The following is an 18,982-nucleotide window of genomic DNA, read 5'->3' as shown; positions in this document are numbered from 1 at the left end:
AAATGTAATTTTAGTCATTAAAAATATTTTTTAAAATTAAAATTAAAACAAAAAATAAAATACATTATTGGTCACTAATTTTGTTACAATTTAATACTAAATGATTTAATTGATTCAAATTTAATTCAGCCATTAAAAATTATAAGATTCAAACGGAAACATGAAACGGAATTTTGGGGGGGGGACACATTTCACAGAGCCCCATGTGTATTTTACATCTGCTTCTGTTTACATTTTCAGCACCCGCTTTCCTTAATTTTAAGCATAAGAGCAGCCCAATATATAGCACGAACCATGTGCATCTGTTATGTATCGTCTTCAGATGTCTTGCTCTTCTCTGCAGGACTGCTTAGCGTCCGCTCGCACTGTGACGAATCCCATAATCTGCATGTGGCCTGCATGCGCCAATCAAATCCACAGGTCCCGCCCTCCCCGGCCCCCGCCAGCCAATCGGCAGCCTCCCCGGCCAGCCCTCTGCTGGTGGAGATCACGTGGTCTCCCCCGGCCAATCGGCGGCCTCCCTTTGATGGGTGACATCACTAACTAGCTGCTTCCCTCCAGCAGCGGAGCTTCATTTTCTGCTGAGAGTGTTTGTGCTAAAATGGAGGCTAACAGCTCGACTTAGCCGGCAGCCGTCTCGCGCCCGATCCGACCCATAGATGTTGACATGCTCTAAAGAGGAGGCCAGGATGGTTCTGGATGCTCCGAGCGCCAACGGGCCCTTTCAGCCGGTGGCCCTGATGCACTTTAGAGGTGAGACGTTTGTCTTATTGTGTCTGTGTAGGCAGAGAGCGACGAGGAAGGTTGCTATGCGATGATTTGTGGCCGCCGTTACGAAGGCAGAAGAATTTGCGCCGTTTGGGACACGCTAGAAACCTTTTAGAAGAGCTTCAGCAGCTTTGCGTTTGGCTCTGTCTCAAAAAAACAGCAAGCTGCCTGCCTAGACGGCATTTTTAGACATTTATGCAACATTTTTGGCCATGCATACTACACACATCCCATGCACTGAATCGCAGTTCAGGTCACAGCTCAAAACGCAGCTTGCGTGTTGCTCGGGTGAATGTGGAAAACTCTGTTTACAATGCGCTGGTTAAGGAGGAGGGGGTCTGTTTAACTAGCATCCCATCCCCCCTTACCAGAGCACTGATGTCAAGGGAAGTGAGGTCACAGCTTCAGGAAGAATGCATGTATATGCATGCATGTGTGCTCAAGCCGCAGAGCTTGCGATAAACTGCATCCTGACGGCCGGTTCCTTCTGCTTTACATTTCCTTCACTTCACGTGCAGACAGATGTCTTAATGATTCATGCATTGATGATGTATTTGTTGCACGCTCATTGCAATGGTTTAAAAATGTAGATGCAACTTTGAGATTAGTATGCATGGAATACCTAGATGATTCATGCATTATAGCACAGTGCATAATGCAGTGCACTCAGTCTTGGATTTCCAGTATAATATAGTTATAATTTTTATGTATATTTTTATTTTTAATAAATGTTTGTCTCTTCTGCTCATGACGGCTGCGTTTGTTTGATCAAAAATACTGTTAAAATTCTGAAATGATATTAAAATTTAAACCAGATGTTTTCTATGTAAATATCTGTGAAAATATAATTTATTTCTGTGATCAAATCTGAATTTTCAGCATCATTACTCCAGTCTTCAGTATCACATGATCCTTCAGAAATCATTCTAATATACTGATTTTGTTAAATATAGGTGCAACTTTGAGATTAGACATCTAATTAGATTTGTTTCTGGCATACTAACATACTGCTTTAACTATTTCTGTATGCATACTTTGAACATTATGCAAGTATGCATGGAATACCTAGTGATTAGTGCGTTACAGCACAGTGCACAACGCAATGCACTCAGACATGGATTTCCAGTATGATATAATTGTAATTTTTAAACATTTGTTTTGAAATAAAATCTCTTCTGCTCATCAAGACTGCATTTGTTTAATCAAAAATACTGCTAAAATTCTAAAATATTATTAGAATTTAAAACAACTGTTTTCTATGTAAATATCTGTGAAAGTAAAATTTATTTCTGTGATGCACAGCTGAATTTTCAGCATCATTACTCCAGTCCTCAGTGTCACACGATCCTTCAGAAATCATTCTAATATGCTGATTTTGTTAAATATAGGTGCAACTTTGAGATTAGACATCTAATTAGATTTGTTTCTGGCATACTAACATACTGCTTTAACTATTTCTGTATGCATACTTTGAACATTATGCAAGTATGCATGGAATACCTAGTGATTAGTGCGTTACAGCACAGTGCACAATGCAATGCACTAGGTCTAATTATAATTTTTAAATCTTTGTTTTGAAATAAGTCTCTTCTGCTCCTCAAGACTGCATTTGTTTAATCAAAAATACTGTTAAAATTCTGAAGTAATATTACAATTTAAAACAGCTGTTTTCTATATGAATATCTGTTAAAATGTAATTTATTTCTGTGATCAAAGCAACTTTGAGATTAGACATCTAATTTGATGTTTTTCTGGCATATGAACATGCTGCATTAACTATTCCTGTATGCATATTTTGCAAGTATTGCAAGTAAATCTTTGTTTGGAAATAAGGTCTCTTCTGCTCATTACGGCTGCATTTGTTTGATCAAAAATACTGCTAAAATTCTAAAATATTATTGCATTTCAAAACAGCTGTTTTCTATATGAATATCTGTTAAAATGTAATTTATTTCTATGATCAAAGCTGAATTTTCAGCATCATTACTCCAGTCTTTAGTATCACATGATCCTTCAGAAATCATTCTGATATGCTGTTTTTGTTAAATATTGGTGCAACTTTGAGATTAGACATCTAATTAGATTTTTCTGGCATACTAACATACTGCTTTTACTATTCCTGTATGCATACTTTGAACATTATGCAAGTATGCATGAAATACCTGGATGATTAGTGCATTATTATTTTATATCCTGCAATGAAATGCACTCAGTCTTGGATTTCCAGTATAATGGATGTGTAATAATAAAAATATATTTATAACTTTGAATGTTTGTTTTGAAATAAGTCTCTTCTGCTCATCAAGGCTGTGTTTGTTTGATCAAAAATGCTTAAAAATGTTTAAATATTATTCTAATTTAAAACAGCTGTTTTCTGTGTGAATATCTGTTAAAGTGCAATTTATTATGTGCAGCTGAATTTTCAGCATCATTACTCCAGTCTTCAGTGTCACATGATCTTTCAGAGGATCATTCTAATGCTGATTTGCTGCTCAAGAATTATTTCTGATTAACAATGTTGAAAACAGCTGTGCTGCCAAATATTTTTGCGGAAAATGTGATGCATTTTATTTTTCATGATTCACAGATTCACAGCATTTATTTGAAATAGAAATATTTTGTAACATTATGAATGTCTTTACTGTCACTTTTGATCAATTTAATGCATCCTTGATTTCAACCTAAAACTGTTTTCAACATCAGCATATTAGAATGATTTCTGAAGGATCATGTGACACTGAAGACTGGAGTAATGATGCTGAAAATTCAGCTTTGATCACAGATATAAAATTCATTTTCACAAATATTCACATAGAAAACATCTGTTTTAAATTGTAATATTTCATATTTTTCACTTTATTTTTGATGAGGTGTAAAATACTAGTAGTCTGTCTAAAAACATTTATCAGTGCGTACTGTTTCACTAAACTAGCTTTTATATTCTCCACACGGCCTCGTGTTCTTCAAACAGTAAACTAGTATTTCATGAATAGTTAGATGATTGTTTAATGAGCTCTGGATTGCTTTAAAAGGATGTTTAGACTCACATGATGCATTCACATTTAATCCAATAAGTGCCGTCCTGTAATTATCTCAGATAAACATGGTTATTATAGTAAATCAAGTTGTCAGAATGGTGTCATGGTGCTCATTTATCACCCTAGAAAACTAAGATTAAGCCATTTGCATTGCATTACGGGATGCTGTATTTAATGCAAGCAAAATATTTGCGTAATACACACACAGTGCATGTTGTGATTGATTGTTTTATGAATTGAACTGAGCTTGACCAAATCAGTTTTGATCAAACGCATTAGTTGTTGACACTGCATTAGTTGTCATTGCACTGCTGTTTTCACATGTAAACCACAATCACCACTCCCATGTGCATAAAGGGAAGTGTGAGTTTCTCACAGGCGTGACCTTTACAGATCACACTTCAGTATCAGGACCAGACCAGTGAAGAAAACAAACTCTTTTATAGTCATTCAGATCATTGAATCCTGTTAGACTTTAATGATCCAAATTAAATACAGGTGCGAATGGGGTCCAAAATCACTCAGAAGCAGCTGAAAACACGTGATAGCGTCGCTGATGCATCCCAGACAACATTGAAGAGCCTCCTACTCACCCGTCAGTCTCGCTACTAAAATAAACAATGGTTTTAAACGTTGCTGGTCATGTGCAGCTTTAAAGGAAACCATGTGATCGAAACGTTCAGAAAAGCCCAAAATATACTGTAAGTTTACCTGATGTCGATGCAGGAAAAACCCTGTATTTTCAGCTTGTAAAGCCTGACATTTGAAATATGAAACATGAACAGTTTATTGAACCTTTAGACAAAATTTACAAAAATTGAGCAAAATAAAAAAATGCATGTGTTTTGAGTGACATTTATGGCTCATGTAGTCTGATACAGCGAGAATATGGAGGAAAAAACAACTCTGCAAAAATATGAATTTGCTGTAGATGGTGATATGTAATGAAATTCTGACCAGAGCTCTACACTTGCTTTTCTGTTTAGGAGCATTTGTGCTTCTAACTTAATTTAGGAGCACAGTCAGAATTTTAGGAGCTTTCCTATTACAAGGTGATATTTGACTCCTTAAAGTAGTGTTGTCACCATACCAAAATTTTGACTTTGATACTGTACCGAAAATATCACGATACTACTACCGAACTGATATTACGAAAAAAAAAACAGCAGGAGCAATAATTTAATAATAGATTATCCAAATGGAGATCATAGTTATTTTATCTATTAAAACTAAGCATTTCATCCCCCCATTTAAAAAATAAAATAATAACTAGGTAAAAAAGTTTGTCAAGAGAAAGCCGGACCAGAAAGTTTGAAAAGTGTTAAGTTTGATGGTTTTCAGTTTGAAATAGTTTGAAGTTTAAAGTAGTTTTAAAAGGTTTAAGTTTGAATGCAGTCTTTCAGATAGATAGATCATTAACATGTTGTTAGTATGATTCTAACATTATAAGCAAGTTACTAGCATGTTGCTAGCATGATTAACAGGTTCCTAGTATGTTGTTAGCATGTTCCTAGCATGATTAGCAGGTTGCTAGCATGTTTTTAACATGATTAGCAAGTTGCTAGCATGTTTTTTAACATGATTAGCAAGTTGCTAGCATGTTTCTAGCATGATTAGCAAGTTGCTAGCATGTTTCTAGCATGATTAGCAGGTTGCTAGCATGTTTCTAGCATGATTAACAGGTTCCTAGTATGTTTTTAGCATGTTGCTGGGCATGATTAGCAGGTTGCTAGCATGTTTTTAACATGATTAACAAGTTGCTAGCATGTTTCTAGCATGATTAACAGGTTCCTAGTATGTTGTTAGCATGATTAGCAGGTTGCTAGCATGTTTCTAACGTGATTAGCAAGTTGATAGCATGTTTTTAACATGATTAACAGGTTCCTAGTATGTTGTTAGCATGTTCTTAGCATGATTAGCAGGTTGTTAACATGCCTTAACATAATTAGCAGGTTGCTAGCATGTTTCTAGCATGTTTAACAGGTTCCTAGTATGTTGTTAGCAGGTTGCTAGCATGTTTTTAACATGATTAGCAGGTTGCTAGCATGTTTCTAACGTGATTACTAAGTTGCTAGCTTTTTGTTTAACATGATTACCAAGTTGTTAACGTGTTGCTTGCATGTTTCTTGCATGATTAGCAATTTGCTAACATGTTTCTAACATGATTAGCATGTTGCTAGCATGTTTCTAGCTTGATTAGCAAGTGATTAACATGTTGCTAGCATGATTAGCAAGTTGCTAGCATGTTTGTAGCATGATTAGCATTTTTCTAGCTTGATTACCAAGTTCCTAGTATGTTGTTAGCATGATTAGCAAGTTGCTAGCATGTTTCTAGCACAATTAGCATGTTTGCTAGCATGTTTCTAGCTTGATTAGAAAGTGATTAACATGTTGCTAGCATGATTAGCAAGTTACTAGCATGATTCTTGTTGCTAGGCTTGGCTAGACAGATAAATAGATTAGAAATATTAGAATGGAAGTTTGAATTGATTAGAAATAGTTCATAGAAGGGAAGTCTTGATTTAGGCTGCGTCCGAAAGCTCTAAAACGCTGCCTACGGAGGCAGCATTCCAAGGCAGGAAGGCATCAAGGCACGTCCGAATTCTAATTCTGCTTCACTTCCTGTCTCTGGAGGTACCTTCATCTGATGGAATTTTGAAGGCAGCATAGATGTATCCTTTGCTGCCTTCGTTTCCCGCAATCCTGTGCGTGTGCGTCATATAGGCTATATAAATAAAGATATTCTGGTGAAATTAGACTTGTCACTTTATATAATAGATGAGATCTTGACCATGATAAACTTTATGAATCGTAATAGTGTAAAAAGCATAAGAAATAATATTGTTTGTAATAATAGTATTTAATAAAATGTTAAAAAGGTTAAAATGAGTAGTAAATAAGAACTAGATGAGTAGAGTTTGAGAACAAACTTTAAGTTGGCTTGAGAAAGCCTAGCCTGAAAGTTTGAAGCAGTAAAAGTATGAAAGCAGCTAGCATGATTTAACACATTGCTTGCATGATTTAACATGTTGTTAACATGTTTTAGCATGATTAACTTGTTGCTTGTATTTTTATAGGCTGATTACAATGTAGTTAGCATGATTAGCATGTTATTAACATGTTTCTGGCTGGATTTGCATGTTAATAGCATGTTTTGCACATGATTAGCAAGTTACTAGCATGTTTCTAGTATGATTAGCATGTAACTAGCATGTTGCTAGCATGATTAGCATGTTATTAGCATGTTGGTAACATGTTTGCAACATTATTAGCATGCTGCTAGCATGATTAGCAAGTTACTAGCATGTTGCTAGCATGATTAGCATGTTACTAGCATGTTTCCAGTATGATTAGCATGTAACTAGCACGTTGTTAACATGATTAGCATATTGCTAGTATGTTTCTAACCTGATTAGCATTATAACTAGCACGTTACTAGCACGATTAGCATGTTACTTATGTTTCCTGTATGATTAGCTTGTGACTAGCATGTTGCTAGCATGATTACCAAGTTACTAGCATGATGTTACCATGATTATCATGTTCTAGCATGTAGCTAGCATGATTAACATGTTACTAGCATGTTGTTAACATGTTTGCAACATGATTAGCATGCTGCTAGCATGATTAGCAAGTTACTAGCATGTTGCTAACATGATTAACGTGTTACTAGCATGTTGTTACCATGTTTCCAGTATGATTAGCATGTAACTAGTACGTTTGTTAACATGATTACCAAGTTACTAGCATGTTGTTAGCATAATTAACAAGTTACTAGCATGTTGCTAGCATGATTAGCATATTGCTAGTATGTTTCTAACATGATTAGCATTATAACTAGCATGTTACTAGCACGATTAGCATGTTTCCAGTATGATTAGCATGTAACTAGCACATTGCTAGCATGATTACCAAGTTACTAGCAAGTTGTTAGCATGATTAGCCTATTAATAACATGTTAGCATGTTTTTAACATGATTAGCATGTTGCTAGCATTTTTCTATCATGAATAGCATGTTACTAGCATGTTACTAGCATGATTAGCAAGTTACTACCATGTTGTTAGCATGATTAGCATGTTACTAACATGTTGTTAGCATGATTAGCATGTTACTAGCATGTTGCTACCATGGTTAGCATGTTACTAGCACGTTGCTAGCATGTTTCTATCATGATTAGCATGTTGTTAGCATGATTAACATGTTACTATAATTTTGTTAGCATGTTTCTAACATGATTAGCATGTTGCTAGCATGATTTAGACATTAGAAATATTAGAAATATTAGAGTGGAAGGTTAAATGAGTCTAAATGGATTAGAAATAGTAATATTACAATATCACTTGCATCAGTGCTTTTATTTTTTTAAGCAAAAAGTAGCTGCCATTCTCAGTCGTCGTCTTCAACGCACAGACCTGCGGTGGGTAATGACACTGAGGTCTTTATGTATTATTAAAGTATTTATATATAACTGTATAAGAACGTTCTTCTACAAAATCTACAATTTAACCGTTAGGTAACCTAGCAACGGCGTCACGTTCTGCTGCCTCTGAAGTCTGTCTGAAACTGTTTCTAGAGTTGCTTTCGCAGCCTTCGAAGTCACTGCCTGATAAGGCAGCGAGGCAGCAAGTCAGCTGACTAGGCTTTCAGACGCAGCCTTAGTCTCAAGGGATTCTGGGAGTTTAAGTAAAATTTTGACGGTTGGAGTTTGAATAGCGTTGCTCATTTGAACATTCCATCAGTGTAAGTCTATGGGATTTTTATGATTTTTAATCTTTCATTTTATGAAAACTATAAGTTGGATCAGTTAGAAAAGATCAGTCTGAAGAGCAGGGCTGAGTTTGGTGGTTCTATCTTGAAAGCTGTAGAATGAGTGGAGGAGGAGGAATAAAAAGCTTAAGTAGCATCTTAACTTTCTCACACGCCAGTGCCACTACACAGGATTATGGTGAACAACTATCTTTGCTATATTGGTAAATTATCTTAAAGATAAAGCCAAATCTTATTTCATGATATAGTCATTTTATTTCACAACAACAATTTCCGTCATGACACAGTCATTTTTTATTTTATCTTTGTTATTAATAATAAGAACCTAGATGCAAGTAACAACCTAAGGACAACTACAATAAGACACAAATAGAGGGCCCTACGAAATCGGAAAATTCCATTTGAATTTTTCTAGGCTCTGTTTTGATGGTTACATAAAAATTATTTATCCAAAAACATGCCTAATTAATTAAAATCATGAAACTTGCAGAATTTAGCAGCAGTTTATTCAAAGTTTAACAAAAATGACATATTTTAAGGCCCTATGAAATACGTTTTATTATTTTTCTCAAATTAAGTTTTGTTTGTGAATCTCTGTTTTCCATTCATTTTCTGGATTCTATTTTAATCGTTTCATTAAAACATTGCAAAATCACGTAGAAGCCTTTGAAGCTCCCCTCAGCGCAAACCAAGGTTATTTTCGTTAACGAAAACTAAAACTAAAACTAAAACGAAACGAAACTAACAACAGTTACTGAAAAACTAACTGAAATAAAATAATAATTATTAAAAATAAATATTCGTTTTTGTAATAATTACGTTCTCATTAGGTGGCGGAAAAAATGTACGAGCTGTGTGGCGGTTTAGGGAAATAGCCAACCTGTAAATGGCGCATTATAGACGTGAGGTTATCTGACGGATAACATTAGATGAGAACAGTTTAAAACAGGGCCCTGCACGGGTGCGGTTTGGTAAACGCGCACCAACAGTAGGCTGCTTAACAGAACACCCGACCCGTTATCCGACAGCAGCACATTCTGTACCCGACCCGGCCCGTTTAACATAGCCTAGACAGCGACCTGAACCGCCGGCACCACATTAAATCTGCTGCATCAGTAAGGCAAAAATATTTATTTTCTCATGTAACACAAGAGATTAAACCAAAAAATAGGCATTCTAAATTGGTGCTTTGTAGAAAAATAGACAAGCAGCACAACAGAAAAAAGATGAGAACGTGCATCCATTCTGTAAACAATTATTGTTTAGGCCTTATTGCCTAAATGTGATTGTCTCTGCAGTGTATACATTCTAAAACGTATAAAATAAAGTTATATAGGCTACAGAAAGCGAGCAGCGAGCGCTCCTTCATAAGCTGTCATTCACTTCAGCCGCAGCACGAATCCAATAGTACGCAACGCTGCGAATCAAAAGGCTCTGCCATTATTATTGAATTTAATTAGTTCCATTTATGCGCGTTTGTTTGCAGGAAAGTAAGCAAGACATGATAGTTACAGTATCGTGAATATGGTTAAATAAGATAAAATATCTAATTATATCCATAACTAATTACAGCTATTTTCAATTTAAATATTATAACACATTTACTGTTTTTAATTATGATTATGTAAGTGCAACTTGTGTAGATTTATGGAGTAAAAATGCTTGACTGCTTGTATACTTTTACCACCTAATTAAGCTCAGCATGCTTCACTTTTGCGACATAAGATTAAATTAAGGCGTTGGTCTGCGCTCTGGAAGTGATCTATTTTCACTGTCTAGGCTATTTTGTAAAACTAAAACTGAAACTAAACTATATAAAAACGAAATAGAAATGTGCTCACAAAATAAAAACTGAACTAAAACTAACAAAATTATTAATGAAACTAATAAAAAGTAAACTAAATTTTATTGTAAATTTAAAATAAAACGAATTTAAAAAAGCAAAACTGTAATAACCTTGGCGCAAACACAGATATACTGATGGGCACACACACAAGTTTTCAGTCGCGTGGGCTTTATAGAGTTAACAGGTTTAGTCCAGTTTGTCAGTGTTACATTGACTTTTCTCTCCGTCTGTGTAGATGTTCCTCCCGCCGAGCAGGAGAAGTTATTTGTGCAGAAGCTGCGTCAGTGCTGCGTGCTCTTCGACTTTGTGTCCGACCCCTTGAGCGACCTGAAATGGAAGGAGGTGAAGCGGGCGGCGCTCAGCGAGATGGTGGAGTACATCACTCACAACAGGAACGTCATCACCGAGCCCATCTATCCTGAGGTGGTTCACATGGTGAGTACACACAAACGCCACATTTAGGGTGTTTTGTAAGAAACTGTCAGCTTGGTTCTTGGACTGCTTAAAGGAATTGTTCAGTAGTTTGTTTCTTCATCAGATTTGTAGAAATGCGTCATTCCATCACTTGCTCACCAATGGATGTGAATGGGTGCCGTCAGAATGAGAGTCCAAACAGCTGATAAAAATATCACAATAATCCACAAGTAATCCACAGCACTCCAGTCCATCAGTTAACACTTTGTCATTCTGACGGCACCCATTCACTGCAGAGGAACCACTGGTCAGACAGTGGTGGAATCACACTCTTCTACAAATCTGATGAACAAACTCATCCAAATCTTGCATCACTAATGATCTGAAAAGATGGCATTTAATAGAAAAAGAAATGTGTCATTCCATCACTTGCTCACCAATGGATGTGAATGGGTGCCGTCAGAATGAGAGTCCAGACAGCTGATAAAAACAACACAATAATCCACAAGTAATCGAAACCACTCCAGTCCATCAGTTCACATCTTGAGAAGACAAAAGATAAAACAATCCATCATTAAGACGTTTTTAACTAAAATACGAGTCTGTAATCCATAATAACACCATAATATGTTTAGTGCTGATTTGGACTATTTCGGTTTTTAAACGGTTTCACACCAGACCACGTTTTCACTGGAGGAAGTGTTATTTTGGACTTGGCTTTTGTCGTCTTAGGATGTTAACTGATGGACTGGAGTGGTGTGACTTACTTTGATGTTTTTATTAGAGATGCACCAATATGAAAATTTTGGCCAATATCGATACTTCATGTGTATATATGAAAGCCGATAAATCTGAATAAAATTTTTTATAGCATTTTTGATAGCCTGATTACCAAAAAAGTCTTGCCATTAAACACTTTAGCTTAAATCAAACATAAAGCATCTTTAAAAGTAAATAAAATAATGCATAAATAATGCAAGCAATTCACTGGACAACATTAGTTACGTGTAAAAAATAAAAAAATTAAAAAAATCTCTGCAGGGACAATATTGAAGTTATTTTAATTAAACCATACTATTAATTAAAAAAAATAAGATGCAAATAAAACTGGTGGTTATTATTAATAATAAAATAATAAATAAATTATTTTGAAAAAGAAGTATCTTAAATTATTACCACTGTTTCAAATTTAAGCTGAACGTTAGTGGGTTAAAGAAGTTCACTTCCAGAACAACAATTTACAGATAATGTACCTTGCAATCCAAGATGTTCATATCTTTCTGTCTTCAGTTGTAAAGAAATTGTTTTTTTGTTTTTTTGTTTTTTTGAGGGAAACATTTTAGCATTTTTCCCCATATAATGGACTGCTATTGTGCCCCGAGTTTGAACTTCCAAAATGCAGTTGTAAACGATCCCAACTGAGGAAGAAGGGTCTTTTCTAGCGAAACGATTGGTTACTTTCATTTAAAAAATACTATTTAAATACTACTTAATCTCAAACGCTCATCTTGTCTTTCTCTCCCTGAACTCTGTGTATTCTGACTCAAGACAGTTAGGGTATGTCGAAAAAATCATTTCAAAATCATCCTACATCGCTGCAGAAGTACAGACACAGTGTTTGCAAAGTGAACATGCAAAGAAGATCAAACACCCTTAACAAAAAAGGTAAAACAGTGATACAGGACGATTTTGAAGTTGAGGGAGAACATGAGATGGGAGTTTTTCCACATACACTAACTGACATGAACCGGAACAAAAACGAGCGTTTGACATTAAAAAGTATATAACCGATCTTTTCACTAGATAAGACCCTTCTTTCTCGTCTGGGATTGTTTAGAGCCCTCTGAAGTTGCATTTAAACTACATTTTGGAAGTTCAAACTCGGGGCACCATATCAGTCCATTATATGGAGAAAAATCCTGAAATGTTTTTTGTCAAAAAACAATTTCTTTACGACTGAAGAAAGAAAGACACGAACATCTTGTATGGCAAGGGGGTGAGTACATTATATGTGAATCTTCGTTCTGGAAGTGGACTTCTCCTTTAATTACGCTATGTGAGAATCAGATATTTATACAACATAAACATAATATTATAACATATATGCATGATGTGTAACTGCACTTTGCGATCAACTTCTTTAACTCAAGGAAACGCGTCATATGTGAGATCAGTCAGATATTTATACAACATAAACATAATATTGCAACTTATACATGTACATAAAGATGCACAAGTGAACTCGAGTTAAGTTTATTTGGTAACCAGAATGTGTAACTTCTGCTTCAGTGTGCTACAACACAGTGACCAAAGATTGCATAAATTCCATATTTTACAGTGATGTTCTCATAATAATATGACAGGCTTGCCCTGCACATGTTGCACTTCACTGCATTTCAAGCAATTAAAAACCATTATGGTGAAAAGTGCACATCTGAAGTGTCTCTGCTTGAAATACTACATTATTTATCGGCTTTCATAGATCTGACAAAAAATTATTGTATCGGTTCAATAACGATAACAGTAAAAATAAACATGCATATCGTGCATCCCTAGTTTTTATCAGCTGTTTGGACTGTCATTCTGAAGGCACCCATTCACATTCATTGGTGAGCAAGTGATGGAATGACTCACTTCTACAAATCTGATGAAGAAACAACCTCCTGCTCTTGTTTGGCGTTGCGTAAATCTTCAGTCAAATTAAAGTGACATCAATGGGACCAAAATAACATGCATATTTTGGTCTAGAGAAGTCAGTGCTTTCTTAAAACGTTTCTTTCCTAAAGAAAGTTTTCTTAAAGTGGCTGTGAGCTATATAAACTGCTGATAGAGCATCACTCAGCCATACAAGGTTGTGTTGAGCGTTTGGGCAGATCTGTTGGCTCCTCCGAATCAGATCTGTTGTTTCGCCATCCTTTTAAGGGCCGGTTTTTTGGCCGACAGCTTTGCGTTTAGCAGCAGAGTGTCGATTGACCTGCCGTTGGCCTCGGTGCTTCTGCCAGCTGCAGTTATTCCAGCTCTGAATTACATCTCTTTGATATTTATTAGAGCCCGCAGCTGATGTTAAGCCGCGGCCTATCGAAGTGCAAATGGACTTGCGAAATAAGCATGATAATATGTTCTCGAGCACATTTCCTGCATCACATCTCCTTAAAAACACACTCACACACACTTTGATGATTAAAGCCAAGAACTTCAAAGTGCTGCGATCGGGAGGATTAAAACGTGTCCTTATGATTCATTTGTGTGTGTGCTGCCACCTTTTATTAATCAACAAGCTGAATAGATGGTTCATTGATAAAGACTTACTCCTTCAGTTTGTTCTCAGTAATGAGAAAACGTATGTATCTATATACACACGATTCTTTAATGTGGTTTGTTCATTTCAGTTTGCAGTCAACATGTTTAGGACGTTACCGCCGTCATCCAACCCCACCGGCGCAGAGTTTGACCCAGAGGAGGATGAACCCACGTTAGAGGCGGCCTGGCCACACCTGCAGGTGAACACCTGTGCATTTATATGATATGATGCTTTTATTCATCAAGGATGCGTTAAATTAATCACAAGTGACATTAAAGACATTTATAATGTTACAAAAGATTTCTGTTTCAAGTAAACGCTGTTCTTTTGAGCTTTCTATTCATCTGAATCCTGACAAATATTGCTGTTGTCACATTGATAATGATCAAAAATGTTTCTTAAGCAGCAAATCAGCATATTAGAATGATGCTGAAAATTCAGATTTGATCACAGAAATAAATTACAGTTTAACAGATATTCACATAGAAAATGACTGTTTGGAATGACAAAACCATTTCACAATTTTTACTGTGTTTTTGAACTTTCAGACTTTTTGATTTTTCTTTCCACAGCTCGTCTATGAATTTTTCCTGCGATTTTTAGAGTCACCAGACTTTCAACCAAACATAGCCAAGAAATACATCGACCAGAAGTTTGTGATGCAGGTGTGTTGAAATATGTGTCAGTTTTCAAGAATCACTTTGCATTGGAAAAAATCATTACAATTAATTCATTAAGTTGGCTTGAGAACGCAAATTTACTGATCTGTTATATAAGCTGCTGGTTCTTCTGAGCCAATTGTAGTCAGTATTTCCTCCTAGAGCGTTAAAGCTACAACCACCAAACTCACGTCAGACCTTCAGACTGGTCTGAAGTTAGTTGCTATATCTTTTCTAACTTATCCGGCTTACGGTTTTCGAGAACCAGACTATCAAAACCACCTAAAATCCCATAGACTTTCATTAAGGGGGTGAAAACTTTTATACAAAGAGACCTATGGTGCATCTCAGCGGTTTATTACTACAGCAAAGATGAACAACTCACTACTGAAAAAACTGATAAAACCAGATTAAGATGAATGGCTGCTTTGGCTGCTCTCCCAGACCGGTTTTAAACTGGTTTTGGCCACTTTGTAGCTGGTCTTAGCTTAAACCAGCTAAGATTAGACAACCAGCCTAGGGTGGTTTTAGCTGTTTTTTACTGGTTTAAACACACTCATTATGCAAGCAATATGCTAATAACATGTTAATTATGCTAGAAACACGTTAGCAACATGCTAGTAACTTGCTAATCATACTAGCAACATGCTACTAACATGCTACTCATGCTCAAAACATGATAGCAACATGTTAATCTTGCTAACAACATGCTAGTAATATGCTAATCATGTTAGAACATGATAGTAACAAGCTAATAGCATGTTAATAATGCTAACATGCTAGTGAAATGCTAAACGTCCAAACAACATGCTAGTAACTTGTTAAATATGCTAACAACATGCTAGCAACATGTTAATCATGCTAACAGCATGCTAGTAATAAGCTAATAATGCTAACAGCATGCTAGAAACAAGCTAATAGCATGTTAATTATGCTAATATGCTAGTGATATGCTAAACGTCCTAGCAACATGCTAGTAACATGTTAATCATGCTAACAGCATGCTAGAAATGTTAATAATGTTAGAATCATTTTAGCAACACGTTAATCATGTTAGAAACATGTTAATCCTGCTAGAAACATGTTAGTAACAAGCTAATAGCATGCAAATCATGTTAACAACATGCTAGTAATATGCTAATCATCCTAACAACAACATGTAACTTGCTAATTATGTTAACAATGTGCTAGTAACATGCTAATTATGTTAAAAACATGCCAATGACGTGTTAATCATGTTAGAAACATGTTGATCATGCTAAAAACATACTAGCAACAAGCTATTATCATGGTAATCATGTTAGAAACATGTTAGTAACATGTTAATCATGTTAACAACATGCTAGTAATATGCTAATCATGCTAGAAACATGTTTGTAACAAGCTAGTAGCATGCTAATCATGCTAACAACATGCTAGTAACATGCTAATCATGCTAGTAACTCACTAGTCATGCTAATAGCTTGCTAATAACTTGCTAATTATGCTAACAGCATGCTAGTAACATGCTAATTATGTTAAAAACATGCCAGTTACATGCTAATCATGTTAGAAACATACTAATCATGTTAACAACATGCTAGCAACAAGCTAGTAACATGTTAAGTGTGTTAACAACATGCTAGTAACATGTTAATCATGTTAACAACATGCTAGTAATATCCTAATCATGCTAGAAACATGTTCGTAACAAGCTAGTAGCATGCTAATCATGCTAACAACATGCTAGTAACTCGTTAGTCATGCTAGTAACATGCTAATAACTTGCTAATTATGCTAGCAGCATGCTAGTAACATGCTAATTATGTTAAAAACATGCCAGTTACATGTTAATCATGTTAGAAACATACTAATCATGTTAACAACATGCTAGCAACAAGCTAGTAACATGTTAAGTGTGTTAACAACATGCTAGTAACATGTTAATCATGTTAGAAACATGCTAGTAACTTGGTAATCATATTAACAACATGCTAATCATGCTAACAACATTGTAAGCAGACATAAAAATGCAAGCAACAAGCTAATCATGTTAAAACATGTTAACAACATGTTAAATCATGTAAGCAATGTGTTAAATCACGATAGCAACATCAACTTTCACACTTTCACAACTGCTTCAGGCTTTCAGGTTAATCTTTCTCAAGCCAGCTCTTAAGTTTGTTCTCAAATTATACCATTAAAATGGCAAATTGCATGTACAGGATCCCAAATACCATGTGCATATTACAGTTTAAATTAATACACTGTGAGTTTATATTATCTCTATTCTCTTTCTCCTATTTTAATGCATTTATGTGTGATAGAAGTTCTTTATCATACCCTTAATTTATTAACCTCAATAATAATAATGTCCACAGAAAACACAGATGTTTTTGTGTGGGTCATCAGCTTCTTTTTGCATCATTTGCATGATTCGGAAATCATGACCTTTGTGCTAAAAATTGTTTGTTTCATAGCCGATATGCATAATTAATGAGCGTTTGATTTGATTGGATTGCAGCTCCTGGAGCTGTTCGATAGTGAAGACCCTCGAGAGCGAGACTTCCTGAAGACGACTCTCCACCGCATCTACGGGAAGTTCCTGGGTCTCAGAGCTTACATCAGGAAACAGATTAATAACATTTTCTATAGGTGAGACTCGCGTCGTCCAAAAAACACAGGATTTGCAATGCGTTAAACGTTCATAACGTGACGTTTCTAAGTGAAACTGCATCGCCAAAGTTAACTTGTGATTTTCTTTTTTTGAATTTGATTTTAAAAATGCTTTTAAAATTTCAAAAATTTGTTTACATTTGTTACATTGTTGTTAAATCATTTTTAAAATGTAACACATTTTAATGTAGCATTTATTTTTGGCCCACAGCCCTCAATCAAGGTTAGATGTTTGGTTAGATATTAAAGAGTTTGGGAACTCTGGTTTTTACCACCCACATGGCCTTGATTAGTTTTTTCTTTGGAGTAATATGCACCACAAATAGCATATATATTGATTCCATGTCAACTTTAAATCGTTTTCATGTCGTGTTATGGGTTTTTTGTCATAATACGATGTGTTTTATCTCCATACAGGTTCATCTATGAAACAGAGCATCATAACGGAATAGCCGAACTACTGGAAATATTAGGAAGGTATAAAACATTTAGCTCATAAAATCCATCTCTGCTCTCTAATCCGAGCAACATTTGAACAGATTAATTTGATTTAATATTATTGTGGTGAATCACTTGTTACTTAGCGAAATGGCATTGTAATAGCTTTAATATGATGACATTATTATGGCCTTTTATCATGTCTTATGGGAGCAGAATGCTAACTGAGGTTTCAAACATACTAGTTTACAGCTGAAACTAGTTCATTCATTGTTTGGAGTGATTCACGTCTCGTTTTTTCTCTTTTCTACCAGCATCATTAACGGCTTCGCCTTACCGCTGAAAGAAGAGCACAAAATCTTCCTTTTAAAAGTTTTGTTACCTTTGCATAAAGTCAAGTCCCTCAGTGTTTATCACCCACAGGTACGATCTGGAGTTTATATCGAATCGTATGCATGTCACATTTTGTTATTTTTTTGTTTTAAGAACTTCAGATTTAGAAATAATGTGTTTCAAGTTAGTTTCATTTTTACACTGTGGTTAACAGAAACACACATGTAAATACATTTTTTCCCACACATTTCTCCCCCAGAAATGTCATTACTGTAATACATATGGACATATTAGACTTTTTGTAATTCCCATTTCTCTAAATGAAGATTTTCCTTATTGAAAATCTCATATAATGCAGAATTAAAGTACAACAAATTGTTTTTTAATAGTAATTGTTTACAAATTTCGTACCCTTAACATTACAGAAATTATAATAGACCACATTAACTCACACATTTGTTTATGTTATATATATGTAGATGTAGAGATGTATTTAGGTAAATGTGTGATTTAAAAAAAGTAAAAAAACAATTTATTTAGTAAAATATTTATTAAAAAAACTGTATGTGTATATATTTATAAATATAAAATTTTATATATATATATATATATATAATATAAAAATATTAAAAATATATTAAAACAATATATATATATATATAGATAGATAGATAGATATATAGATAATAAATATAAAAAATGCATATATAAATAATTAATATTACAAGAATGTATACAAATATTTATAAAAAACTGTATAT

General features: G+C 35.0%; 1 protein-coding gene across 3 annotated transcripts in view; it reads left to right on the top strand.

The window, feature by feature from the left end:
• ppp2r5cb (protein phosphatase 2, regulatory subunit B', gamma b) overlaps nucleotides 1–18,982 on the top strand; it is a 38,462-nt gene that overhangs the window by 11,091 nt on the left and 8,389 nt on the right. For 2 of the 3 annotated variants that reach the window (XM_051138736.1, XM_051138738.1), the window contains exons 4-9: nucleotides 10,657–10,856; nucleotides 14,225–14,335; nucleotides 14,709–14,801; nucleotides 17,299–17,429; nucleotides 17,868–17,927; nucleotides 18,203–18,311. In XM_051138736.1, the coding sequence (XP_050994693.1) occupies nucleotides 10,657–10,856; nucleotides 14,225–14,335; nucleotides 14,709–14,801; nucleotides 17,299–17,429; nucleotides 17,868–17,927; nucleotides 18,203–18,311 (704 nt within the window). Of the gene's footprint in view, nucleotides 1–540; nucleotides 754–10,656; nucleotides 10,857–14,224; nucleotides 14,336–14,708; nucleotides 14,802–17,298; nucleotides 17,430–17,867; nucleotides 17,928–18,202; nucleotides 18,312–18,982 lie in introns of those variants that run through there. The other variant, XM_051138737.1, reaches the window with a different exon arrangement.

This window comes from Labeo rohita, chromosome 20 (genome assembly GCF_022985175.1).
Source record: "Labeo rohita strain BAU-BD-2019 chromosome 20, IGBB_LRoh.1.0, whole genome shotgun sequence".
In the NCBI taxonomy this organism is placed as follows: domain Eukaryota; kingdom Metazoa; phylum Chordata; class Actinopteri; order Cypriniformes; family Cyprinidae; genus Labeo; species Labeo rohita.
The sequence above is the reverse complement of the archived record's forward strand: the minus strand, read 5'-3'. Positions and strand labels throughout refer to the sequence as shown.